Source organism: Rana temporaria, chromosome 3, assembly GCF_905171775.1.
Source record: "Rana temporaria chromosome 3, aRanTem1.1, whole genome shotgun sequence".
Lineage (NCBI taxonomy): Eukaryota > Metazoa > Chordata > Amphibia > Anura > Ranidae > Rana > Rana temporaria.
In genome coordinates, this window is record NC_053491.1 from 453,589,866 (window position 1) to 453,617,121 (window position 27,256).

The following is a 27,256-nucleotide window of genomic DNA, read 5'->3' on the forward strand; positions in this document are numbered from 1 at the left end:
TTGTTCCAATTTACTATGTTTATTATGCCTCAGAGAAAGGAACTGGATAATTCACACTCAGTCCCTTTCTATTTTTCGAAAGTGAGCTATCAGGGGTCTGTTTAGTCCCCTGATATTTCACCAAAGCCCCCCAACAAGACTGTTAAAAAATGTAAAAATAAATAGATTTGTAAAAAAATAAATAAAAAAAACAACTGACACCGTCCACTGCCCTTCTAACACCGCCTACTGCCCTACTGACACCATCCATCCTATTTGGCTGCTGGGGGGGGGGGTTAAACCCCAGATAGTGGTCGAAGACAGGGTTAAATGTGACTGTGTATTGTGTATTGCCGCTGCCGAAACGCCCCCCCCCCTGAAAAAATTTCAGCGGACGCCCATGCATGCAGTGGGCCAGATTCAGAGAGAGATACGACGGTGTATCTCCTGATACGCCGTCGTATCTCTGACTTAGGCCGGTCGTATCTATGCGACTGATCCATAGAATCAGTTACGCATAGATATCCCTAAGATCTGACAGGTGTAACTGTGTTACACCGTCGGATCTTAACTGCAATTTAAAAATGGCCACGGGGGGCGTTCTCGCTGATTTACGCTGAATAATATGTAAATCAGCGAGATAACCAGCGAAACCAGCGACGTCAGTGGTAGCAATGCACGGCGGGAAATTTTGCGGATGGCGCATGCTCATTTAAATCGGCGCGGGGACGCGCCTGATTTAAATAGTACACTCCTCCTAGCCGCGGAATTTGAATTCCGCCGGGGGTTTTACGATCCGCCGCCGCAAGTTTGGAGGTAAGTGGTTTGTGAATTACCCACTAGCCTCTCAAACTTGCGGCATCGGATCTTAAATCACATGGATCACGCGGATCCGCTGATCTATGTGAATCTAGCCCATTGAATTTTAACAAACATTCCAAGTAAACTACTTATTGAGGTGCATTACAAACTTAAAAAAAAAATCACAATAAAATATTACATATCGTTAAAATACACTATTAGTGATATAATTATGACATGTTTCAAACTTGAAAGAAAACCTTAAACATAAAACATTACATAGATAAGAAGGTGGGTTAATAAGGAGTTTATTTTATACAAATGTTTGCCAAAACATAAGAGCGCAAACTGCGTTGAGCTCAGCGTTACAAATCCAGTATATCTCCATTACGTTAATTAAATAAGTGAACTGTGGACACCAGCAACTGGAGGCCACACAAAGTCCAAAGTTTTTGTAAAAGTTGTACAACCCCATCACGTAATCACCTAAAATGTATGTAATCCTCTTGTTTTAGATTTCCCAAAGAACAATGTGAAATAAATCTACTTAAAAATCGGCATTTTTGAAAGATTTTTCCAGTTTTTGTGTGCCTTGTTGTCGTAACCTACTTGAAGACGTGTTGGTCTTGACGTTTTTGGTGTTTCTTCCTTTTTATGTATGATCAAACCTATCTCTATTGGTTTTAAGGCCACATATATTGTTTGTACCACTATCATACTGTAGCCATTGGGAAGTATGCCTATAGTTACGTAGAAGATGTCCACCTAGACGTGTTGTCCTTTTAGATAAATAACAGTTTAGAGTCTTTAGATGTCCCCTTGCCGTAAAAGTCTAGGAAACATCCAATTCTGTGATTTCTAAAGTCTCAGCACTAGTGAAATTGAGGATAGATGTTGTCCCAGTTTCCCTTTGCTGGTCTCTTTTTTTCCACTTTCCCTATTTGTTCTCTGTCTTTCCTGCACCAAATTCCTCGCCCACAGGGTTCCTTAGTCAGAAAGTACAGAAGAGCATTAAGGAAGGAGTTGGCACTTGCCAGAGGTCTGGTGACCTTGTAACAAACAGCCACCACCCCTAAGGCACGGCATCCACCTAGGCCACCTCCTCGTGCCCTCATGGTCAAGAAAATTGTGCGGGTTATGTGGAAAGGAAGGAAACAGAGGGCAAACAGTAGGGTGATGGTGACAATGGTTCGAACTGACTTGCGCCGTTGGGCTACACCAGGAACGGGCCCTGGTACACCACCCCCACGTAAAGTTTGGCAGATGGTGCGTACCACCCTTGAGTAGCACCAGGCAGTTAATGAAAAGGGTAAGAAGAAGCCAGCTATGTGCAAAAAGAGTCCATAAGGCATGTAACGTTCAAGGTCCTCATCAAGGGCATCATCCCAGCAGGTTATTATGTCTGTGTCCTCCAGTGGTCCCGTCCGAGCAAAGAGCAGTATTGGAAAGGTCATGGCAAATACCAAGGTCCACACCAGTAGACAGGTGCCTCTCACCCAACGCATAGCTTCCAACCTCATTGAACGCATAGGGTGGCAGATACCAAGGTAGCGATGGAAAGATATGCAAGTTAAGAAGAAGATACTGCAGTAGAGATTGAAGTAGAACAGAAAACGTGTCAAGCGACACATGGGGTCTCCGAAGAGCCAGCGGTCTTGGAAAATATAGTTTGTGATGAGGAATGGCAGGGACAAGCTGTACATGAGGTCACTCAGTGCCAGATTGAACATGTAGATCAGCGATGGGTTCCATGGTCGACGTAGGCATCGAGAGAGAACAATGGAGTTCAGAACCATGCTCAGCAGGAAGGTGAGGATGTAACAGGTTGGTAGGTATATATGCTTGTAGGACTCATCCAGTTGGCACGACAAACCTGTTAAGGGTGAGGTGGGTATTGAGGAGTTGGGCGTAGGGGTAGGCGAAAAGGAAGGCATGCTGGAATGCGTATGTAGACGAATTATGGAAGGTTCTTCATCACAGGGTGGTAGAGATGGGAAAGGTCTGTAAGTAACAAGGTGGTTGATATGAAAAGAGAAAAAGAGAAAAAAGAAGGTTAGTTAGATGCTCACAATAATCAAATAATCATTATTACATTATAACAGAATGTTGCACCCTAAATTGTCTATTTCAGCAGAAGATGGAGCATTAAACCACCCAAGTCTACACAGCCTCCTGCCCTCCATAGTGCACCAACCTCCAACAGTGTCCCACAGTGCCCCCAGCCCCCTTGAGAGCTTTCAGCCTCCACAGTGCCTCCCAGCCTGAGGCAGAGCCTCCAGCTCTCCATAGCACCCCAAACCTCCAACAGTGTCCCACAGTGCCCCCAGCCCCCCCTTCTCAATTCACGCCCCCCCCTGCTTCTGAGACGGCAGCACCCCCCCCCCCCAGTTCTCTGCTCCAGGGGGCCCATGCCTGAAGCTGTGTAAGGGGCCCCATAATTCCCCACCATCGGGGGACTACAAATCCCAGCATGAGCCATCCTAGGGGGGAGCCGTGGATGCTGGGACTTGAAGTCCTACAGCACCAGGAGAGTCAGCTAGGGGAGGATGACAAGAACTCTGTACACATGATCTATAGAGAGGGTCAGCGTTCCGTGCACAGGAGTGTAGTGGTGACAGGTTCGGTAGGTGGAGGATTTTGCCTCTGCGTTATACTGATCATCGGATAATGCCTCAGACGATCTGAGCATGCGTGATCGTCACTACTGTGCATGCGTGATTGTCGGAGGCATTATCCGACGATATGCAGTAATCGACAGAACATCGGCACCCGGTGATCGGCTCTGAGCTTCAATGAACACAGCTCTGTGAATGTAAACACAGAGCTGTGTTCAGTGACGGGGATCTAGTTGTTTATTCGTTCCCTGCTAAGCGGAGAATGAAAAACAACAAATCTCCAGTAAAAGCAGCACACAGTACACACACAAACACTTGTTACGCACATGTTTAACCCCATTGATCGCCCCTGATGTTAACCCCTTTCTGCCTACTGTCATTAGTACAATGACAGTGCATATTATTATCACTGATCACTGTAATACTGTCAGTGGTAGTTAGTCATTTCCTCTCCCGGCGTCAGTTAGTGTCAAATTGTCAGCCGTAATATCCTGTTAAAAGTCACTAATCGCCATCATTACCAGTAAAAAAAAAAAATTGCAGTATATATCCCATAGTTTGAAAACGCTACAAATTTCACACAAACCAATCAATATACACTTATTGGGTCTTTTTTTTTTTACCAAAGACATGTAGCAGAATACATATTAGCTAAAATATATGAAGAAATGTGATTATTTATTTTTTTTGTTGGATATCTTCTATAGCAGAGAGTAAAAAATATAATATAAGCCGAGGCACCTAATTTTACCACAAAAAAAAATGGGAAAACGTATTGACTTATTGAATATAAGCCTAGGGTGTCCATCTGCATGCTTCACTGTGCCTCCCTTTGCCTCACTGTGTCCATGCCTCACTGTGTCCATGCCTCACTGTGTCCATGCCTCACTGTGTCCATGTGCATGCCTCACTGTGTACATGCCTCACTGTGCCTTACTGTGTCCATGCCTCACTGTGTCCATGCCTCACTGTGTCCATGTGCATGCCTCACTGTGCCCATGCCTCACTATGTCCATGCCTCACTGTGCCCATGCCTCACTGTGCCCATGCCCAGGGGCGGACTGACAACTCATGGGGCCCCCGGGCAATAGAAGACTATAGGGCCCCCGGGCTTACAGATGGCCACCACGCCAGGAGGCAGTGCAGAGGCGGGGCAGCTAAAATCCCGGGATTTTCACATCAGAAGCATGTTGGTTTCAGACATATCAGGGACAGATGTAAAAAAAACATAGATTTTTACATACTGTCCCTGGTTTTACTGAGCCTGGCAACCCTGATGGGGCCCCCCAGTGCCCGAGTGACTCAATGGTCAGTCCGCCCCTGCCCATGCCTCACTGTGTCCATGCCTCACTGTGTCCATGTGCATGCCTTACTGTGTCCATGCCTCACTGTTAGGGTTGCCACCTCATCCCTTTAAAAAGGAACACATATTAATTACACAGGTTCTGTGGCTAATTAAGGAGGTAATTAGACTCATTTGGTGCCTTTCCTGCATTAAATTAACCTCAGAACCTGTGTAATTCATATGTGTTCCTTTTTAAAGGGATGAGGTGGCAACTCTACTCACTGTGTCCATGCTTCACTGTGCCTTGCTGTGCCCATGCCTCACTGTGTCCATGCCTCACTGTGCCTTACTGTGCCCATGCCTCACTGTGTCCATGCCTCACTGTGCCTCACTGTGTCCATGTGCATGCCTCACTGTGCCCATGCCTCACTATGCCCATGCCTCACTGTGCCCATGCCTCACTGTGCCCATGCCTCACTGTGTCCATGTGCATGCCTCACTGTGTCCATGCCTCACTGTGTCCATGCCTCACTGTGCCTCACTGTGTCCATGTGCATGCCTCACTGTGCCCATGCCTCACTATGTCCATGCCTCACTGTGCCCAACTGCCCATGTCTCACTGTGCCCATGCCTCACTGTGTCCTTGACTAGACTTACGTTTAACATAGAAGTCTATGGAAGGGGTTCCCGACTTTGAAAAATCGGTGCTCCCCGGCCGTAGGGCCCCCAGACAACAAACTTTGCACACTTTTGGCCGGTACCGGGTCCCCAAAATCCGGGAGATCAGGCGCAAAAAAGTGACTCGAGTATAAGCCGAGGGGGGCATTTTCAGCACAAAAAAATTTGCTGAAAAACTCGGCTTATTCTCGAGTATATACGGTAAATTTTGCTTGGGTAGTGTTGCATGACCGCGCAATTGTCAGTGAAAGTAACGCAGTTCCGCATAACAAAAAAATGGCCTGGTCATGAAAGGGGGTAAAAGCTTCCGGAGCTGAAGTGGTTAACATACAATGCAGGAGGACAGTTTCTAAATTCTTAATTGAATTCCCTGTGTTAGAACAGACAGTGTTGAAATCTGGTTTACAGCTGATAATGAAGAACTGAGAACACACGTAGCTAGATTCAGGTAGGGCGGCGCATCTTTCTGGCGGCGTAGCGTATCGTATTTACGCTACGCCACCGTAAGTCAGAGAGGCAAGTGCTGTATTCACAAAGCACTTGCCTCCTAAGTTACGGTGGCGTAGCGTAAATGGGGCCGGCGTAAGCGCGCCTAATTCAAATGAGGATGAGGGGGGCGTGTTTTATGTAAATGGGTGGTGACCCGACGTGATTGGCGTTTTTTACGAACGGCGCATGCGCCGTCCGTGTACATATCCCAGTGTGCATTGCTCCAAAGTACGCCGCAAGGACGTATTGGTTTTGACGTGAACGTAAATGACGTCCAGCCCCATTCACGGACGACTTATGCAAATGACGTAAAAATTTCAAATTTCGACGCGGGAACGACGGCCATACTTAACATTGACTAGGCCACCTAGGGGGCAGCTTTATCTTTACGCCGGCGTACCGCTTACGGAAACGGCATATCTTTACTGCGACGGGCAAGCGTACTTTCGTGAATCGGCATATCTAGTCATTTGCATATTCTACGCCAAACTCAACGGAAGCGCCACCTAGCGGCCAGCCTAAATATTGCACCCTAAGATACGACGGCGTAGGAGACTTACGCCGCTTGTATCTTAGCCTAATTTAAGCGTATCTGGTTTCCAGAATACGCTTAAATTTAGGACGGCGTAGATTCAGAGTTACGTCGGCGTATCTACTGAGAAAACGCCGGCGTAAACGTACCTGAATCTAGCTAACAGAGTACAGACAGGGTTAATTATGCTAACATTACCCCTCCTATATATTACAAAGCAGGGGTAGCACGGAAGGATTTTTAACCGCTTCAATACCGGGCACTTTCACCCCCCTTCCTGCCGAGACCAATTTTCAGCTTTCAGTGCTTTCACACTTTGTATGACAGATACTCAGTCATGCAACACTAATGTACCCATATGACATTTTTATAATTATTTTTGCCCAGATAGCTTTTTTTTTTTGGTGGTATTTAATCACCACTGGGTTTTTTTTTATGCTAAACAAACAAAAAAATAATTTAGAATTTTTTTTTTTTTTATCGTTTTTATGCCGCGTACACACGATAATTTTTCGGCATGAAAAAAACGACGTTTTAAAAAAATGTCATTTAAAATAATTGTGTGTGGGCTTCACATCATTTTTCGGCTTCTGAAAAACGACAATTTTTTTTGAACATGCTGCATTTTTTAATGTCGTTTTTCGGGTTGTAAAAAATGATCGTGTGTGGGCTAAAATGACGTGAAAAACCCGCGCATGCTCAGAAGCAAGTTATGAGACGGGTGCGCTCGTTCTGGTAAAACTACCATTCATAATGGAGTAAGCACATTCATCACGCTGTAACAGACAAAAAAACGCAAATCGTCTTTTACTAACAAGGAATCAGCTAAAAGCAGCCCCAAGGGTGGCGTCATCCGCATGGAACTTCCCCTTTATAGTGCCGTCGTACGTGTTGTACGTCACTGCGCTTTGCTAGAGCATTTTTTAAAACGATGGTGTGTGGGCAACGTCGTTTTAATGATGAAGTTGGAAAAAACTAAGTTTTTTCTACATGCCGAAAAAAACCAATGTTTTTTTCATGCCGAAAAATGATCGTGTGTACGCGAGATTCGTTTCTGTTATAAAATGTTGTAAATAAGTACGTTTAATCCTTCACTGATGGGCATTGGGTACTAATGAGGCGGGACTAATGGGCACTGATGATGCGGCACTAATATGCAGCAATGATAGGTGACACTGATATGTGGCACTGATGGGCACTGATAGGCGTCAATGATGGGCACTGATGGGCACCGATATGTGGCACTGATAGGTGTCAATGATGGGCAATGATGGGCACTGATAGATGTCACTGATAGGCAGCACTGATGGGCACTTATATGTGGCAATGATAGGCGTTAATGATGGGCACTGATGGACAATGATAGGCAGCAATTATGGGCAATGATGGGCACTGATGGGCACCGATATGTGGCACTGATGGGCACTGATAGGCGTCAATGATGGGCACAGATGGGCAATGATGGGCACTGATAGATGTCACTGATAGGCATTACTGATGGGCACTTATATGTGGCAATGATAGGCGTTAATGATGGGTACTAATGGACAATGATAGGCAGCAATTATGGGCACCAATATGTGGCACTGATAGGCGTAAATTATGGGCAATGATGGGAATTGATAGATGGCACTGATGGACACGATATGTGGCACTGATGGGCATTGATAGGCAGCCCTGACGAGGATGCACTGACAGGCATTACTGATTGGCACTGATTGGCATCCCTAATCCCTAATTATGTCACCTCTGGGGTCACAGCTGCTCATTCCTCGGCTAGTGTAGCTAAGGATTCCACTATTTAAACATGATCTGTGTTTGATCAGTTGCTTTGGAGGACTTGTTAGCCCCTGTGATATAGCAGTAAAGAAAAAAAAAAAGTAATAATAAAAAGTGTAAAAAAAAAGATTTATATATATAAAAAATAATAAAAGAAACCCCAGTCACCCCCAACACACCTCATATAAACAGCATGGAATAGGATGAGCACTTGCGCATAAACATAAATTGCGCCACACATGTGAGGCATCATCAGGAACGTCAGGATGAAACAATAATTCTCATGCCTAATTTATGGTTAGCTCTAAACTGATGACCTTTAGCTTTTGACGCTTTTGAGATTCCACAGGCCTAGGCAATTCAGACCTGACATGTTACATGTTTGGTATTTATTTACTTGATGCAACCCAATTTTTTATATTTTACCAAAACGATTGGGTATAAAATAATGAGTGATGCTGGAATCTAGATAGGAGCACTAAGGCCAGATATAGACGGAGCGATTTTCATTGCTCTATTCCCCACCAACACAGGCCCAGATTCTCAGTGGAGATACGACGGCGTATCTCCAGATACGCCGTCGTATCTCTGCGTTGTGCCGTCGTATCTCTGCGCCTGATTCTTAGAATCAGTTACACATAGATATCTGTTAGATCCGACAGGCGTAAGTCTCTTACGCCGTCGGATCGTAACTGCATTTTTACGCTGGCCGCTAGGGGCGTGTACGCTGATTTACACGTCGAAATATGTAAATTAGCTAGATACGCGAATTCCCGAATGTACGCCCGGCCGACGCAGTAAAGTTACGCCGTTTACGTTAGGCTTTTCCCGTCGTATAGTTACCCCTGCTATATGGTGGCGTAAGTGCGGCGTAACAATGTTAAGTATGGCCGTCGTTCCCGCGTAGAAATTTGAAAAAGTTACGTCGTTTGCGTAAGTCGTCTGTGAATGGGGCTGGACGTTATTTACGTTCACGTCGAAACCAATGACGTCCTTGCGGCGTACATTGGAGCAATGCACACTGGGAAATTCCACGGACGGCGCATGCGCCGTTCGGGAAAAACGTCAATCACGTCGGGTCACAGAAGATTTACATAAAACACGCCCCCCTGATCCAAATTTGAATTAGGCGGGCTTACGCCGGCCGATTTACGCTACGCCGCCGCAACTTACGGAGCAAGTGCTTTGAGAATACAGCACTTGCCCGTCTAAGTTGCGGAGGCGTAACGTAAATCAGATACGTTACGCCCACACAAAGTTACGCGATCGTACGAGAATCTGGCCCATAATGTTTATAAGGGAATGTTTCCACAGAGCCAAAGGGGAAGGTGGGGGATGCCGTCCCCACCTGCAGAACACAGTGATTACTGCTAGCGGCAGGGCCTCTATCAGGAATTATGGGGCCCCTTACACAGCTTTAGGCATGGGCCCCCTGGAGCAGAGATTCGGGGGGTGCTGTCGTCTCAAATTGAGAAGCAGGGGGCTGCCGCTGTGAATTGAGAACCGGGGGGGGGGGGGGTGCCACTGCTATGCTAATTGAGAAAATTGAGAAGCGGGGGCGGGGTGCCACAAATTGAGAAGCGCTGGGTGCTGCCGCCGCAAATTGAGGTCGGAGGGTTTTGGGTGCTGACAAACAAAAAAAGGGGGGTTGCCCTGGGGACCTCTGGGGCCTTTAATAAAAACAAAAAAATAAAAATAAAAATATATATATAAAATAAAAAAAAATTAAACATTTTTTTATAAAAATTTTTTTTTTTTTAAGAAAAGGGGGGTTGCCACCCGGGGCCCTGGGGACCTCTGGGCCCCTTACAAAAAAAAGGGGGTTGCTACCCGGGCCCCTTACAGGTGTACTATCTGTACCCCCCTGATGGTGGCCCTGGCTAGTGGCAATAACAGCAGGCTGGTTGTACCCAAGTTGATTGATCGGTCAACTTGTGTACATTTAGCCTGCCCATATATAGCTCGAATCTTGGCAGGTTCCTGCTAAACCGGCTGAGATTCGTACTGTCTATGGCAGATTAAGGGTGAACTTTTACTGCAAGAGTAGTGTCCTTACGGCACCCCCATCCTTACAATACACGCTGCGCCCAGGGAAACCGACCGTTATGCCCACCGCTTGTCCCGGCCCTGGGTCCTAGAGAGATGCGTTTGAATTGCAATAAAGTGGATCAAAAGTGTCCCTTTGCTGCATTTTTCTTTTGGGCACTTGCATAAGGCATGGTTTGATAACAAATCTACTGTACATGGGACCTTCTACAGAACTATGCAAGAGATGTGAAAGAGGGATATTTATGCTGGTAAAAAAAAGTGCCAGAAACAGCCTGGGCCCAGTAAATACAGTGGTACCTTGGAGTATGAGCATAGTTCATTCCAGAAGAATGCTTGTAATCCAAAGCACTCGTATATCAAAGCGAATTTCCCCATTGGAAATAATGGAAACTTAGATAATCGGTTCCACAGCCACTGTTTGTCTATGCAGTACCGCATGTGACCAGAGGTGCGGGGGCGCCGGAGACACTCGGGAACGGAGTGTTTCTGAGTGTCTCCATGCGTCTCTGAGCATCCCTGAGTGTCTCCCAATGTCACTGGTGCCCGCGTACCTCTGGCCAAATGCGGTACTGCACACCCCAGCGGTTTGAATCCTGCTCGCCTTGCGAGACAATGCTCGCAAAGCGAGTCAAGATTATTTTTTTAAATTTTGCAGGAATATTGCAGGAACGCTGGTAAACCACGTTACTTGCAATCCAATTTATGACTTTTTGCAAAACTGTTGCAAAAAGTCATAAATTGCAACAAATTATCTATTACATCGCAGTGACCATAGTACATAAGGAGTCCTGTGCCACCTCCTGCTTGGTGCATTAATTCACTTACCTATGCGCCCAAAATATATGCAATCTTATTAAGGCCCAACTTCAGGGAAACATAAAATTTCTGCCTTGCAGTGGGGCTGCGCGTACGCTCACACTCCAGGGGTTAATTATTTAGTATATAGGGCAGGTGTGCCCAACCAACTCCATTCACCTCTAAGCAGTGGTAGATGTAAACTGACTTGTGTCCTACCTCCAATCCAATCCGAGTATAGTGGGCTGCGTCCGCGTCGGCTCTGCATATACAGAGCAGACACGGACCTGCCATCCGCCCACTCTGCTCATTGTGACCGGTTACCAAGACGCTTAAGTGGCCCTCGCTCTTCAACAGGTTGAGCACCCCTGGTCTAGGGGGACATAGAAAAGAAGATCTACTTACCCAATCCTCTGCTCTGGAGGTCCCCGGAGTGTCTTTTCCAGATGTCTGGGGCCCTGACATCATCAAGACCATTGCAGGCTTCATAGCCCTGGATTGACCTAATGATGCTGAGGAACAGTCCACTGCCAGGGGTTGCGGGAAAGCTGTCTGCCAGGCAGGGCAGTCTTTAGCACAGGACAAAAAGGGGCAGCTGCCCCGGGCCCATTTATTGTTGTGGGCCCCAAGGCAGCTTCCCCTTGAGCCTGCACTGCCCGCAAATAGTTGATAAGTGGATTCGGGAGGGCCCAAGAAAATGTTTGCCCAGGGTCCAATCAATAATAAAGACGGCCCTGCTGCCAGGGCATCAGAGGTTTGGGTAAGCTAAAATGCTTTTATTCTCCTCTAGACTAAACAAGCAGTTATCCTTGCAGTGCAGGTCAGGGCCGATCCTAGGGTCACAGACGCCTGGGTGCAGAAATATTTCTGGCGCCCCCACATGGGCGTGGTCATCTTACTAACTCCTCCCCTTTACACATGTTTCTATGGCTACGACTCAAACACAGAGATGCTCCCCTAAGAAGTCTTCATTAGTGTCCCCATCAGAGTCCCCCCCCAGCAGTTGCCCCCCATCAGAGCCGACCCACAGCTGGTGTCCCCCATCAGAGCCCCCCCCAGCAGGTGTCCCCCATCAGAGTCCCCCCCAGCAGGTGTCCCCCATCAGAGCCTCCCAGCAGGTGTCCCCCATCAGTTCCCCCCCAGCAGTTGCCCCCCATCAGAGCCCCCCCACAGCAGGTGTCCCACATCAGAGTCCCCCCCCCAGCAGGTGTCCCCCATCAGAGCCTCCCAGCAGGTGTCCCCCATCAGTTCCCCCCAGCAGTTGCCCCCCATCAGAGCCCCCCCCACAGCAGGTGTCCCCATCAAAGCCCCCCCCACATCAGATGTCCCCATAGATCAGTACTTGTCCAATAGATCCCTGTAGCTCGGGCGCGCTGGGAACAGAAGCAAATTACAGGGGGCGGGGCATACGTGGCATCTTTGGTTACTTGGAGGGTGGCACTCAGGGAGCATTTCTGGGAGTGCATGGGATGATTGGCAGCAGCCCAGAAGCCTCTCATCACACCGCCTATTCGAGAACAGCCGACACACGCAGAGGGGGCGGGGCAGACAGGAGACTGCTCCATGCACACCGGACAGAATTAATTAGTGGAGCCTAGTGCCGGAACGTGTTCCGGTAATAGGCTCCACTGTGGTACCCAGCCTGGATTCCGGATTCCGGGAGGTATGCGCTCTTGTCAGTTGCCAGCGGAGAGAGCAAGCGGGATGGGAAACCGCAGCACCCACTACATGCGCTCTGCCTCTGGACACAGACAAGGAGGAGGAAGGGGAGCACTTTGGAGCTTCCGCGCCCCCACCTCTGTGGCGCCTGGGTGCTCCGCACCCCGCGCACCCTGCCTAGGATCGGCCCTGGTGCAGGTGCAAGCAGACCCGCATTTCCCACAAGGCCACTGAGGATAGGCCTTGGGGCAGCAGGGCGCGAAGGGGTGGCTGTGCCATGGATTCCCCCGACGCCCGTAACATACAGTTAAGGGCGGTAAGTTATGGGGGAATCCGCTCGCTCGTTAACAAGTGATTGCGGCGATGATGTTGCCAAAATGTGTGCTCCCGTCCGTCCTCCCCTCCCCCCCCACCCCACATACCTCTCTCTGCTGGCTCTGTCTTCGGGACTCCGTCCTCCCCCCGGCCACCAAGTCTGTCTCCTGTCCCTGCTGCCGATGTACACAGTGAGAGGGGAGAGCTGTGCTCTTCCCATCTCAGCTGTAACAGGAGTTCTAGCACAGTGCTAGGACTCCTGTTTTGGAGGTGACAGGGTCAATAAAGAGAACATGTCACCTCCAATTGCTATCACACAGGGAATTGTTTTCTCCTGTATGATAGCAAAAAAGTGAAATAAAAATTGATAAAAAAATAAATAAATAAGAAATAATAATTAAATTAATAAAATAAAAAAGTAATTAAAAAGTAAAGAATAAGAAAAATAATATGAAAATTATACAAAAATAAAAAAAGTAAGCGACAAGCTACAAATAAATTAAAATAAAAAAAGTGATAAAAAAGTAAAAAAAAATATTTGAACTAACCGTGCCGCCCCTGCCATCCGATTGCCATTCTTCATTGATTTGGGGGGGGGGGGGGTGGTAGTTCGGTTGGCGGGGAGGGGGTGCATTGCGGAACCTGGCCTTGGGGAGGCAGGAAGAGCAAATCCGGCCATGGGTGCAAGGTTGGACTCTAAAATTTTCTGGAGTTGAGTTTTAAATATATGGCACAAAATTGCAACATTCATGAGACCCATCACAAATTCAGATTTTCAAATTTTTAATGCATGTGGCCCGCCAAGGGAACATGCATTGCGATTTATTGTTTATTTGGTGCACTAGTAGAAATCCCGCCACCTGCGCTACAGTGGGCCGATGATAGTTTATTTGGCCCCTGTTGTTCCAGATGAGGACCAGTGTGTCGCTATAACCCGACACATCAATATATATCAGAATATACATAGATTTGACCTGTACATGGGAAGAGTTCGCCTGACACACGCACAGGCCCCCTGCACACGGTACCAAAACACATATTTGTCTCCCTTAAACACTGTGTGGCTCTTCCTGACTCAGCGGTTCCGCCTCATTAATTCTTCTTAATAAATAACAAAGCCGTAGCCTGTGTGACCCCTCTGTATTCCTGTAACCATTTCCCAGTGCAACTCCAGCTGCCAGCTGCCCAAAAACCCGCCTTGTTGTCTCATTACATGCAACATGGATATCCCTTAGCTATAAACAATTTGCTGCAATAATAGGATAGCCTGAAAGGAGCATCCTCTGGGCTTGCAATACGTGGACCCTAAAGTGCATCTCCAGACAAAACCTTTTTTTTTTCAGTTTTGGAAAGAGTAGGGTAGGGATACAACCTCCGTCAGTTTTCACAACCTTATGTGACCTTGTTGGGTAGATTTTTCCTCACTTCCTGTTCTGCGGACAATGGGGTAGATTCGGGTACCTTTTGCGCCCTCTTACGGAGGCGCAGCGTACCCTTTTAACGCTGCGCCTCCGTAAATTACGTGCGCTACGCTTCATTCATGAAGCAGTAGCTACGTAATTTGCGCGGGCGCTCCTTAAAAATGCTCGGCGTAAGGGCGCGTAATTTAAATGATCCCGTAGGGGGCGTGGATCATTTAAATTAGGCGCGTTCCCGCGCCGAACGTGGTGCGCATGCTCCGTCGGGAAACTTTCCCGACGTGCATTGCGGCAAATGACGTCGCAAGGACGTCATTTGCTTCAAAGTGAACGTAAATGGCGTCCAGCGCCATTCACGATTCACTTACGCAAACGACGTAAAATTTAAAATTCGCGACGCGGGAACGACGGGTATACTTAGCATTGGCTGCCCCTGCTAATAGCATGAGCAGCCTTACGCAGAACCCGACGAACGCAAACGACGCAAAATGCGTACGCAGGGCTCGCGTAGGGTTGTGAATCGGCGTTAGTATGCAATTTGCATATTATACGCTGACCACTACGGGAACGCCACCTAGCGGCCATCGTAAGAATGCAGCCTACGATACGACGGCATAAGAGCCTTATGGCAGTCATATCTTAGGCTGCAGTCGGCGTATCGAGCTCTCTGAATCAGGAGCATTCGTTACGCCGGCGCAACTAAGCAATTGCGCTGCGTAACTATGGTTACGCAGACGCAATTGCTTTCTGAATCTACCCCAATAATTCATTTGTACAGGAAGCAGTTAGGAATAACCAAGAGGGATGCAGGCAACAATGGAAGCACCTTTTTTTTTTTTACAGCTGAACGCAAGCAAATATTGTCCAAATCAGGGGTTGTCAACCTTTTTGAGACAGGGCCCTACTAAATTCTCCCAAAACCACCTTCCTCAATGTCCTAACAGTAAAGAACTGAGTTTTATACTGAAATCCTGTAATGCGCTGGATGGATCTGGGTGTCATTGTGGGGTAATGGGGGTTCTGGAGGGGTTAGGGGGCTCTGCAGAAAACTTGGTGGCCATGTAGAGGATGAGGTTTTCGAAGGGGTCTGGGGAGCACTGTGGGAGGTTGGGGGGGCACTCTGGGACATCGTCGGCAGTTGGGGGCACTATGGAGGACTGGACGCTCTGCAATCGGCTGGGGGGCACTGTGGAAGGCTGGGTGGCACTCTGGGAGGTTGGGGTGCAAAATGAAGGTTGAGGGCACTATGGGCACTATGGGCCACTGTGGGATGTTGGGGGGAACTGTGGGAGGTTAAGGATTCTGCAGCTGACTAAAGGCCTGGGGGGGGGGGGAGACCATGGCCTGACAGTGGACCACGGCCTGGTGATTAGGAACCACCAGCATACTGGATATATATAAAAAACACATCGTGTTTCTCGTCGAGTTCCTAGTTAGGCTGCCGAGGATCTCGGCGAGCCAAATTTCCCCATTCCCGTCGAGGAAAAAGACCGGTTTCCTCAGCAAAAAAAAAAAAAACCCAGCCCTGTTTTTTTGCCGAGAAACTCGGTCGTGTGTACGAGGCCTGAGATTTCAAAGCTCAAGGTATCAAACTTTCTTAATCATATTGTTGAATAGCTTACTGAGGAATGTCTTCTGATGGGAAGGGTTTCATAAAGCAGTTCTCTGCCATACAAGGACCACTAGTAGGTTCCATGAACAAAAACACAAGAAAGACAGTTCCTGGCAGATGTAATCAGGAGCATTCCTCGTTGTTCCTACAGCAATGGATTGTATGCTATAGATACACATTTATTATTATTTATTTATTTCAGGTACTTACCGTATTAATCGGCGTATACCGCGCACTTTTTTGCCCTGAAAATCAGGGCAAAATCGTGGGTGCGCGATATACGCCGATACCCGCTTTCCCGCGCCGAGTTTGAATACTGCGCCGACAAATACCGAGCGCAGTACACTCGGGTATAGTCGGGCAGTCTCGGCTCCTTCCGCGCTCACGTCCTGGACGTACAGGACGTCAGCGCGAGAGTAGCCGAGCCTGCCCGACAATACACAAGTGTACTGCGCTCTGTATATGTCGGCGCAGTATTCAAACTCGGCGCAGGAAACGAGCGGGGAGGACGCAAGGACGCCACAGAAGGACTCCGGACCCGACGAAGAGGACACCCGAAGCCGCAGACGGACGCCGGACCCGACGAGGCCGCCGATGGACGCCGCGCAAGACACCAAAACTGTAAGTACAAAAAATATTTTTTTCACAGGAATTCGGGGGAACTTTAGGGGTGCGCACTATACGCGGGAGCGCGCTATACCCCAATAAATACAGTATATAGCACCGTCAATTTAAGCAGTGCTTTACATATATACACATCTACTGTTGTCCAGTGGTTCTCTTGCCTAACAAAGCAAGGCAAGTTCAGCCCTTAAGAAGAGGGGGGGGGGTCTTTTAGTACCCTGTACCCCCATATAAGATTCTTATGGGTCATAGTTGAAGCTCAAACAGGTATATTGGCTTTCTTCTCTCACTCAGGCAACAGTGTTAGGGCTAGTTTACACTTCGGACACGCTTTGTTAAATTGTTAAACGAAATAAAATGGTTAGATTACAGTTCTGTTTACACCTTGCTTTTGCTTGGTGCTTCAGTGGGCTTCGATGAGGCTTCGGTGGGGCTTCAAAGAGGCTTTGGTGTCGTTTCGATGGGGCTTCGATGAGCCTTTGGTGGGGCTTTTTGGTGGGGCTTCAATAAGACTTACCTGTCCTGGAATCTAGCGATGTTGGCACCCAAGCTGATGTTTCCATCAGCTGTCGGGTGCTGCCGCCGCCATTGCGGATAAGGGAACCCAGCAGTGTAGCCTTACAGCTTCATGCCAGAAACCCTACTGCGCATGGGCGAGGCCCCGCTCCTCTCTCCTACTGGCCCGGCGACAGGGGGAGGAGGAAGGAAGAGGGAGCCCCGCTGTGACATCATGGGCCATGGCGTGGACTCCCAGAAGTTAGAACAGGATACCTGTAGGTATCCTGCCCCCCCTACCCCCCAAAGGATGCCAACTGTGGCACAGGAGGGGGAGAGGAGACAAATGAGCGGAAGTTTAACTTTTGGGTGGAACTCCGCTTTAACTACTTTGAGTGGAACTCCAGCCAAAAATTTTTTGATCTAATTTTGAGTAGAGGAAAAGGATAAGAAGCTCTGTCTATGAAGGTTCTCATTCATCCAGGTCATGGTATATCTAGTAGTAGTTAGTCACAGGAACATACTACAGAACTTATATCCACACACACAGGTAACACCGTCATTTTAACCTGACCATCGTTGAATGGGGCAGATTTTGTTCTTGTAAAGTCAACATCTGCCTTGACACTTTGTAGAGTGATTGGTTTATGTGGTTGGTTCTACCTGTGTGGATATAAATGCTGGGATATCTTCCTGACGTTCATTAGAACTGAAGAAAAGGCTTGGTAAGCTACAAATAGGTAGATTCAGGTAGGGGCGCGCAACTATAATACGGCGTAGCCTAGCGTGTTTAAACTACGCCGCCTTAAGTAAGAGAGGAAAGTACTGTGGGCCAGATTACATAGAATTACGTTGCTCCTGGGCAGCGTAACGTATGCGATTTACGTTACACCGCCTGATTCTCAGAAATATTACCTGTAAACTTGCGGCGGTGTATCGTAAATGCGCTCGGCGCAAGCCCGCCGAGCGTACTGCGCATGCTCCATCGGGTAAATTACTCGACGTGCATTGCGCTAAAAAACGTCGCACCGACGTCATTTGCTTAGACGTTAACGTAAATGGCGTCCAGCGCCATTCACAGACGACTTACGCAAACGACGTTGGTTTTTAAATTTTGACGCGGGAACGACGGCCATACATAACATGGCTTAGGACACCTAGGAGGTAGTCCTAATTTTACGCGGCGTAACTTGACGGAAACGACGTACAGTTAGATCGACGGGCAGCTCGGACGTTCGGGGATCGCCGTAAGTATTCATTTGCATATTCTACGCCGACCGCAATGGCCTCGCCACCTAGCGGCCGGCCTAGAATTGCATCCTTAAGATCCGACAGTGTAATTCAATTACACCTGTCGGATCTTAGGGCTAGCTATGCGTAACTGATTCTATGAATCAGTCGCATGGTTAGGACGGCCCTAACACAGAGATACGACGGCGTATCAGAAGATACGCCGTCGTATCTCTTTTGTGAATCTGGCCCTGTATTCTCAAAGTACTTGCCTCCTTACTTAGGGCGGCGTAGCGTAAATGCGGCGGGCGTAAGGGCGCCTAATTTAAATGTGTTTGAGGGGGGCGTGTTTTATGTTAATGGAGCTTGACTTCACGTTTTTTACGTTTTTTTTTTAACTGCGCATGTGCCGGGCGCCTACATTTCCCAATGTGCATTGCGGCTAAGTACGCCGCACGGGCCTATTGATTTCGACGTGGACCTAAACTACGTAAATCCGGATTCGCGGACAACTTACGCAAACAACGTAAAAAATTTGAATCTCGCGGCGGGAGTCGGCCTAACTCTTACTGAATTTACCTAATAATGTTTTCAACATTGTAGAACAAGTCCAGTTGAATGTGACCAACTGTTACTTGGTATAAAAAGCTTTGTTGTTGTTTTTTTTTTGCCATCTGTGTCCCCGTGTCCTACAAAAGAAGTAACAGAAATCTCCCAATGGTATCACAGACAACAGTTTCTAGCGTTTGCCTGTACTATCATAGATTAAAATATTAAGGTTTGGTTAGATGCCTGGCTAACCTCAAGTTGCAGCAATTTCTGAGTCACTGACAAAAAAAGTTTAAAGAGTCTTTAACATTTAGGGCAGATCCACGTACCTCGGCGCATATTTCCGCCGGGCGCAGCGTATCTAAGATACACTACGCCGCCGTAACTTATTTTTTTTTCGAATCCTCAAAGAATTTGCGCCGTAAGTTACGGCGGCGTAGTGTATCTTTGGCGGCGTAAGGGCGCGGAATTCAAATGTATGTGATGGGGGCGTGTTTTATGTATACATGTCGTGACCCGACGTAAACAACGTTTTTTTTTAACGTGGGGGTATCCCAGTGGGCATGCTCGAAATTAAATCGGAACAAGCCAATGCTTACGACGGTGACGTCATTCTACGCAAATCCCTATTCGCGAACGACTTACGCAAACGACATAAAAAATTCAAAATTCCAGGCGGGAACGGCAGCCATACTTAACATTGAGTACGCCACCATATAGCAGGGGTAACTATACGCCGGAAAAAGCCGAACGCAAACGACGTAAAAAAATGCGCCGGACGTACGTTCGTGGATCGCCGTAACTAGCTAATTTGCATACTCGACGCAGTATTAGACGGAAATGCCACCTAACGGCCGCCGAAAAAATGCACCTAAGTTACGACGGCGTACTAAGACGTACGCCTGTCGGATCGATCCGAGATGCAGTCTTATTTTGTTTTGTAGATACAAAACAAAGATACGACGCGCAAAATGTGAAATTACGCGGCGTATCAAGAGATACGCCGCGTAATTTCACATTTTGCGCGTCGTATCTTTGTATCTCTGCATCAAGAGATACGCCAACGTAATTCTTTTGTGGATCTGCCCCTTAGAATATACAGCCCATGTAGGCTACAGAAAGTTCACCGGGGCTAATTCATGACAACTGGGGCAAAAAAAAGCACAAAACGAGTTGAAACCAATCAGCTTTTATGTTTCAGTCTCTGACCGTATTTAACAAGAATTCTGATTGCTCTATATGCGTACCGCCTCCAGTTTTCTGCTTATTTTCTGCTTATTTTTTTATTTATTTTTTTACATTATATTTGTCCAGCTCTGTCCATGTTGGAAGAATGCTGAGCTCAGTAATTTCCCCCATTGACGTGCTTTTCTATCCACGTCAATACTTTCTTAAAGACAGACCTGCCAAAAAACTAGATTAATAGAAGCAAAAACGGAAGAATTTTTTTTTTTTAATTTTCAAAAATCAGGAAATCTGCAAAGGTTTTTTTTTTTTAGGGTCCAATGGGCTTTAAATGGCTCCTGGTAGTTACAGAATCTCCTTTCACCTATTAGAAATCTGTTCTTTTGCTAAAAAACAGCACCATATTGGTCACAATATTTTACATATTTAACAGAAAAAAAAACTGCAGAGTTAAAAAAAAATGTAAAATTAAAAATGGTAGGAAACAAAAAAACAAAACCAAAAAAAAAAAACCCCCCACAAATGAAATAAACTAGACTACCCTAACCCCCCCTCTAAATGAAGGAAGAAAAACCTATATTTTTGTATAAAAGAAAATTCACGGGTAAATTGAACATTTATACATTGACGAAGTTGGTATTGGTAATTTTACTACTAATTTAATCTCTACACTGCATCTTTTAACTCAATGGGGCAGATCCTCAAAGAAATTATGAATTTTGCGCGTCGTATCTTTGTTTTGGTATCCACAAAACAAGATACGACGGCATCTGTGTTAGATCCGACAGGCGTACGTCTTCATATGCCGTCGGATCTTAGATGCAATTTTTCGGCGTCCGCTAGGTGGCGTTCACGTCGTAATCCACGTCGAGTATGCAAATTAGCTATTTCTGACGATCCCCGAACGTACGACCGGCCGTCGCATTTTTTTACATCGTTTCCGTTCGGCTTTTTCCGGCGTATAATTAAAGCTGCTATCTGGTGGCGTACTCAATGTTAAGTATGGCCGTCGTTCCCGCGTCTAATTTTAAAAAATTTACGTCGTTTGCGTAAGTCGTCCGTGAATGGGGCTGGACGCCATTTACGTTCACGTTGAAAACAATGACATCCTTGCGACGTAATTTGGAGCAATGCACCCTGGGAGTTTTTACGGACGGCGCATGCGCAGTTCGTTCGGCGCGGGGACGCGCTTCATTTAAATAAAACATGCCCCCTACCCGCCCAATTTGAATTCCGCCGCGAGAGATACACTACGCCGCCGTAACTTGCGGCGCAAATTCGTTGAGGATTCAAACCAAAGCCAGGTAAGTTACAGCGGCGTAGCGTATCTTACATCTGCGCCGGGCGCAGTGTATGTATGTGGATCTGCCCCAATGTGTGAACCACTGTCCTGTATAGAAGTGCCACATTGCAGGAAACAAGCGACAAGGAACAGTCAAATAAAAAACGTAAAACACCAGTACATAAATAACAAATACACAAAAAATGAAAAAAAAAAATAGAAAAAGAAAATATATTTTAACGCACATTTTTCCCAAACATCTCCAAAAGCTAAATTGAGAGTTTTTGTTTTATGAAATTAGTATTGGTTTCTACTACTAATTTCGGCCAAATTCTGCATCCTCCAACCCAACTCCTGCAGCACTATTCTGTTTAGGTGCCACATTGCTGGGAACTAGGGACAGGAAAAAGACAGGGGGAAAAAATAGCCCCCCCCCCTAAAAAAAAACTTTAAAACAAAATTCCCTAAACAGTTCAATAAGCAAAATTGAGAGTTTTTGCTTTAACGAAATTGGTAATTCCTACTACTAATTTCACCCCTACTCTGCATTCTTCAACCCAAAGTGTGCAATACAGCCCTGCAGGGAGTGTGCCACATTGCAAGGAACTAAGGACTAAATAAATAAATAAAAAAAGTGAACAAACAGTATACAATTAATAATCAAATATGTAAAAAAATAAAAACACAAATAAGTGGAATAAATTAAAGTATGCTAACTAACCCTAATATGTAAAAGGGGGGAACTAATGCGCAAGACCAAAACTAACCAAAGGCACTAAAACTCTATAATAAGTAATAAAATATTAAAATACTATAAAAAAACTAACTAACCCTGTTCCCCCTACACATGCAACCAAAAAAAACACCCTCTAAATTTCACCTAGCAATTAAATACACACACACACACACACACACACACACACACACACACACACAAAAATGTAAAATTACAGTACACAAATTACAATCAAATATACAAAAAACAAAAAAACAGTAAATGAAATAAACTAAAACTGTCCCTTCTGTATTGAACTGTATTGTAATTATACTGTCCCCCCTCTACATTGCGCAAACTGTTGGCGCTATATAAATCCTGTATAAAAATAATAAATAACCCCCTTCCCCACCCCCACACACACACACATTCTCTCAACAAAAAAACACCCTCTAAATTTCATCAAGCGATCAAATACACAAAAAAAAAAAAAAAAAAATGAAAAATGTAAAGTGACAGTACACAAATAACGTTCAAATATATCCCTTCTAGAGTGTAAGCTCTAACGAGCAGGGCCCTCTGATCCCTCCTGTATTGAATTGGATTGTGACTGTACTGTCTTCCCTGATGTAAAGCGCTGCGCAAACTGTTGGAGCTATATAAATCCTGTATAATAATAATAATAATAATAATAACTATAAGGATTCATTTCCACTGGCGTTTTTACAGCCACTTTCTTTAGCCTTTTTTACAGCTTAAAAACGCCTGTCCATGTAGCGTTTTTGAGCGTTTTTGCGCGTTTTCGTGCGTTTTTGATGCCATAGAATAACATGGACAGGCGTTTTTAAGCTGTAAAAAACGCTCAGAAAAGTGGCTGTAAAAACGCCAGTGGAAATGAAGCCTAAATAACAATGAAGGAAATAAACTAAAATAATTTAAACACCCAACACACACACAACAAAAAAAAAACTTCTTAATTTCACCAAGCGATCAAATACACAATAAAAAAAAAAAAAAAAAGTAAAGTGACAGTACACAAATAACGTTCAAATATATAACTATAAATAACAATTAAGGAAATAAACTAAAATCATTTAAACACCCAACACACACACAACAAATAAACTTTCTTAATTTCACCAAGCGATCAAATACACAATAAAAAAAAAAAAAAAAAGTAAAGTGACAGTACACAAATAACGTTCAAATATGCACACACAAAAAAAAAAAGTCACAACTATAAATAATAGTAAATGAAATAAACAAAAATGTTCTAAATACCCAACACACACACACACAACAAAAAAACACCTTCTAATATTCACCTAGTGATCAAATACACACACACAAAAAAAAAAAAAAAAATACGGACACACAAATATTATTAAAATTAATTTAAATTAATTAAATTAATAAAAGAAGCTAAACCAATCTAAATACCCCCCCCGAAAAAAAAAACGATTAAAATGTTTTTAATTTTTCAGCACATTTTAAGTTTCAAAAATGACAAAATTTCAATGAAATTGTGAAATACTTTCTTCTAAATTCATTCGAACTTTGCATCCTTAAACCCAAACGTGTGCAACACTTCCCCTGTATAAAGGAGCCACATTGCACTGCGCGGTCTGCATTGCGATTGCTAAGCGTATTTGAGTTTTGCCCCCCCCCCAGACACCCCCTCAAGGCGCATAGGATGTGATTTCATTTAACTGACACATTTTGGCTCCTAAATGCGTAACTTTCAGAACTTCACAACAAGTCTGATCACACTAGTGCTTCCAAAAGACATACCCTCACATGTTAACATGAATGCAATTTTCGTTTTTTGTTTTTTTTACAGCAGACTTGTAAAATTTTAATTTTTACAATAACTGCCCTATTTTTAATAAATAAATAAAAAAATAAAATAAAAAAAAATCTGAAAAAAAAAGCGAGGGTATGAATTTTGGAGGCATTAATGTTTAAGCCATGGTGTCTGAAATGTATCCATCTAAAGATTTTTGCCCCCAGCACCCGTCCGTGGTCATACCTGCATGGCGTCCACCTTGGCGCACAGCTGGGCTATGTAACCAGCATCAGTAGCAGCATCCCTCCTGTGGTCTCCTGTGCCGATCTCCCGTGTCAGCACCTGTCTCCTCTCTGTGTGTGTTTGTCCAGCACCCCCTCCTCCTCTCCCTGCACCGTGTCTGTCAGCTCCTTTGCCGATCTCACTTTTTCTTCATCTCCCCTCCTTGTACTTCGCTCTTTCTGGATCACTGCATGTCAACGCATTTCATTACTTGCTGGGAAACCAATTGGATCATCTATCTCCCCTTCTGCCCCCTCCCTGCGTAAAACTCCATACTCCTAGGAAAACCCAAAGCCCCGATCCCTGAACCCGTTCACATGGGAAGATGGAGGACACCCATTACTTTACAGGTTAAAGCTGAACTCCGGGCCAAAGAAATATAGGGCCAGATCCACGAAGAAGTTACGTCGGCGTATCTATTGATACGCCGCGTAACTTCTAGGATGCTCCGGCGTATCTTTGTTTTGTATCCACAAAACAAGATACGCCAGAATGGGCGCAAGATTCCGACTGACATACGTCTTAGTACGCCGTCGGATCTTAGGTGTATATTTACGCTGGCTGCTAGGTGGCGCTTCCGTTGATTTCCGCGTAGAATATGCAAATTAGCTAGATAAGCCGATTCTCAGAACGTACGTCCGCCCGGCGCATTTTTTTACGTAGTTTGCGTAAGGCTTTTTCCGGCGTATAGTTACCCCTGCTCTATGAGGCGTACGCAATGTTAAGTATGGACGTCGGGCCCGCATCAAATTTTCCGTCGTTTGCGTAAAACGTTCGCGAATAGGGCTTTGCGTAAATTACGTTCACGTCTTCTAGGCATTGAGCGGGCGTAATTTAATTCGAAAATTCAACGTGATACTGAGCATACGCGCGCATGCGCCGTACGAAAAAAGCGTCATTTACGTGGAGTCATGCTTATTTTACAAAAAACACGCCCCCCTGTTCCTCATTTGATTTAGGCGTGCTTACGCCGGCAGATTTACGATACGCCGCCGTAACTTTAGAGGCAAGTGCTTTGTGAATACAGCACTTGCCTCTCAAAGTTGTGGCAGCGTAGCGTTACTACGATACGCTACGCCCATTTATACATACGCCTATCTACGTGGATCTGGCCCATAGTCTGAGCCGTGTATCGTTTATTCGTTTTCAAATCGATTTGAAAAGTTTTTGAATTCGAATAGTTTTACAATTTCCCCCAAAAAATTATTGAAAATAAAGGAATAGAATAGAAATATATATATATATATATATATATATATATGTATATATATATATTTTCTATTCTATTCCTTTGTTTTCTATTTTATTTTATTCTTTTTGGAAATTGTAAAACTATTCGAACTCGAAAACTATTTGAAAATTGATTCGAAAACTATTTGAAAAAGAATAAACAAAACACGGCTCAGACTATATTTCTCTGGCCCGGAGTTCAGCTTTAACCTGTAAAGTAATGGGTGTCCTCCATCTTCCCATGTGAACGGGTTCAGGGATCGGGGCTTTGGGTTTTCCTAGGAGTTTCCTTTGGTTCAGCTTTAACCTGTAAAAAATATATATATTTATATTTTTTCGAATTAGAAAACCATTTGAATTAGGAAAGTATTTGAAAACGATAAAAATCCGAATTTCGTCTGAATACAAGTAAGCAAGGTTGTAGGGAAGGCTGGAGGTCAGATTATAATTTTTTTATATCGAAATAAATTATCGCGTTTATTGGAGTTTTCTGCTGGGAGGTCTGATTTAAAGAGTGCTAGTCACAAAATCACAGTAATACAGGATCCACTTTTCCATTTGGAATGTTATGCTGCCATAATTCACAGGCTGTGCAGGGTAATCAGCAGTGGAAAATCAGTAGACTTGGTGACTGCATGAAATCTGGAGCTCTAAGCACCCAAAATGGCACCTGCACAGTTCACATGGTATAATACACTGTGTACTCTCTCACTCCTATTTACGTCCCCATCCCCACTTACAGGTCATCTCTCCATCCCCAAAGTATAATGCACCCTGCCCTGTGCACCCCTCACTCCAATTTACTTCCCCATTCCCACTTGCAGGTCCCTTCCCCATCAACAAAGTATAAAGCACCTTGCCATGTGCACTCCCTCTCTCTCATTTTCTTCCCCATGCCCACTTTCAGGTCACCTTCTCATCCCCCAAATTGTATGCACCCTGCCCTGTGCACTCCCTCACTCCCATTTACTTCCCCATCCCCACTTGCAGGTCACCTCCCCATCCCCAAAGTATAATGCACCCTGCCCTGTGCACCCCCTCACTCCCATTTACTTCCCCATCCCCACTTGCAGGTCACCTCCCCATCCCCAGAGTATAAAGCACCCTGCCCTGTGCACCCCCTCACTCCTATTTACTTCCCTATCCCCACTTACAGGTCACCTCCCCATCCCCAAAGTATAATGCACCCTGCCCTGTGCACCCCCTCACTCCCATTTACTTCCCCATGCCCACTTACAGGTCATCTCTCCATCCCCAGAGTATAATGCACCCTGCCCTGTGCACTCCCTCACTCCCATTTACTTCCCCATCCCCACTTGCAGGTCCCTTCCCCATCCCCAAAGTATAAAGCACCCTGCCCTGTGCACCCCCTCACTCCTATTTACTTCCCTATCTCCACTTGCAGGTCACCTCCCCATCCCCAGAGTATAATGCACCCTGCCCTGTGCACCCCCTCACTCCTATTTACTTCCCTATCCCCACTTACAGGTCACCTCCCCATCCCCAAAGTATAATGCACCCTGCCCTGTGCACCCCTCACTCCCATTTACTTCCCCATCCCCACTTACAGGTCACCTCCCCATCCCCAAAGTATAATGCACCCTGCCCTGTGCACCCCCTCACTCCCATTTACTTCCCCATGCCCACTTACAGGTCATCTCTCCATCCCCAGAGTATAATGCACCCTGCCCTGGGCACTCCCTCACTCCCATTTACTTCCCCATCCCCACTTGCAGGTCCCTTCCCCATCCCCAAAGTATAATGCACCCTGCCCTGGGCACTCCCTCACTCCCATTTACTTCCCCATCCCCACTTGCAGGTCACTCCTATTTACTTTCTTTCTTACTGTCTTCCAGTTAGCTTTATTGAACA

At 45.8% G+C, this 27,256-nt stretch overlaps 1 protein-coding gene across 1 annotated transcript; it reads right to left on the reverse strand.

Annotated features, from left to right (window-relative positions):
- Positions 1-1,072: 1,072 nt before the first annotated feature.
- On the reverse strand, positions 1,073-24,393 carry LOC120930931 (P2Y purinoceptor 6-like). The gene is made up of 2 exons (XM_040342067.1): positions 24,116-24,393; positions 1,073-2,781 (listed from the first exon to the last, which is right to left on the reverse strand). The coding sequence occupies exon 2, from the start codon at positions 2,712-2,714 to the stop codon at positions 1,653-1,655; it is 1,062 nt and encodes a 353-aa protein (XP_040198001.1). The 5' UTR covers positions 2,715-2,781; positions 24,116-24,393; the 3' UTR covers positions 1,073-1,652.
- Positions 24,394-27,256: the final 2,863 nt, after the last annotated feature.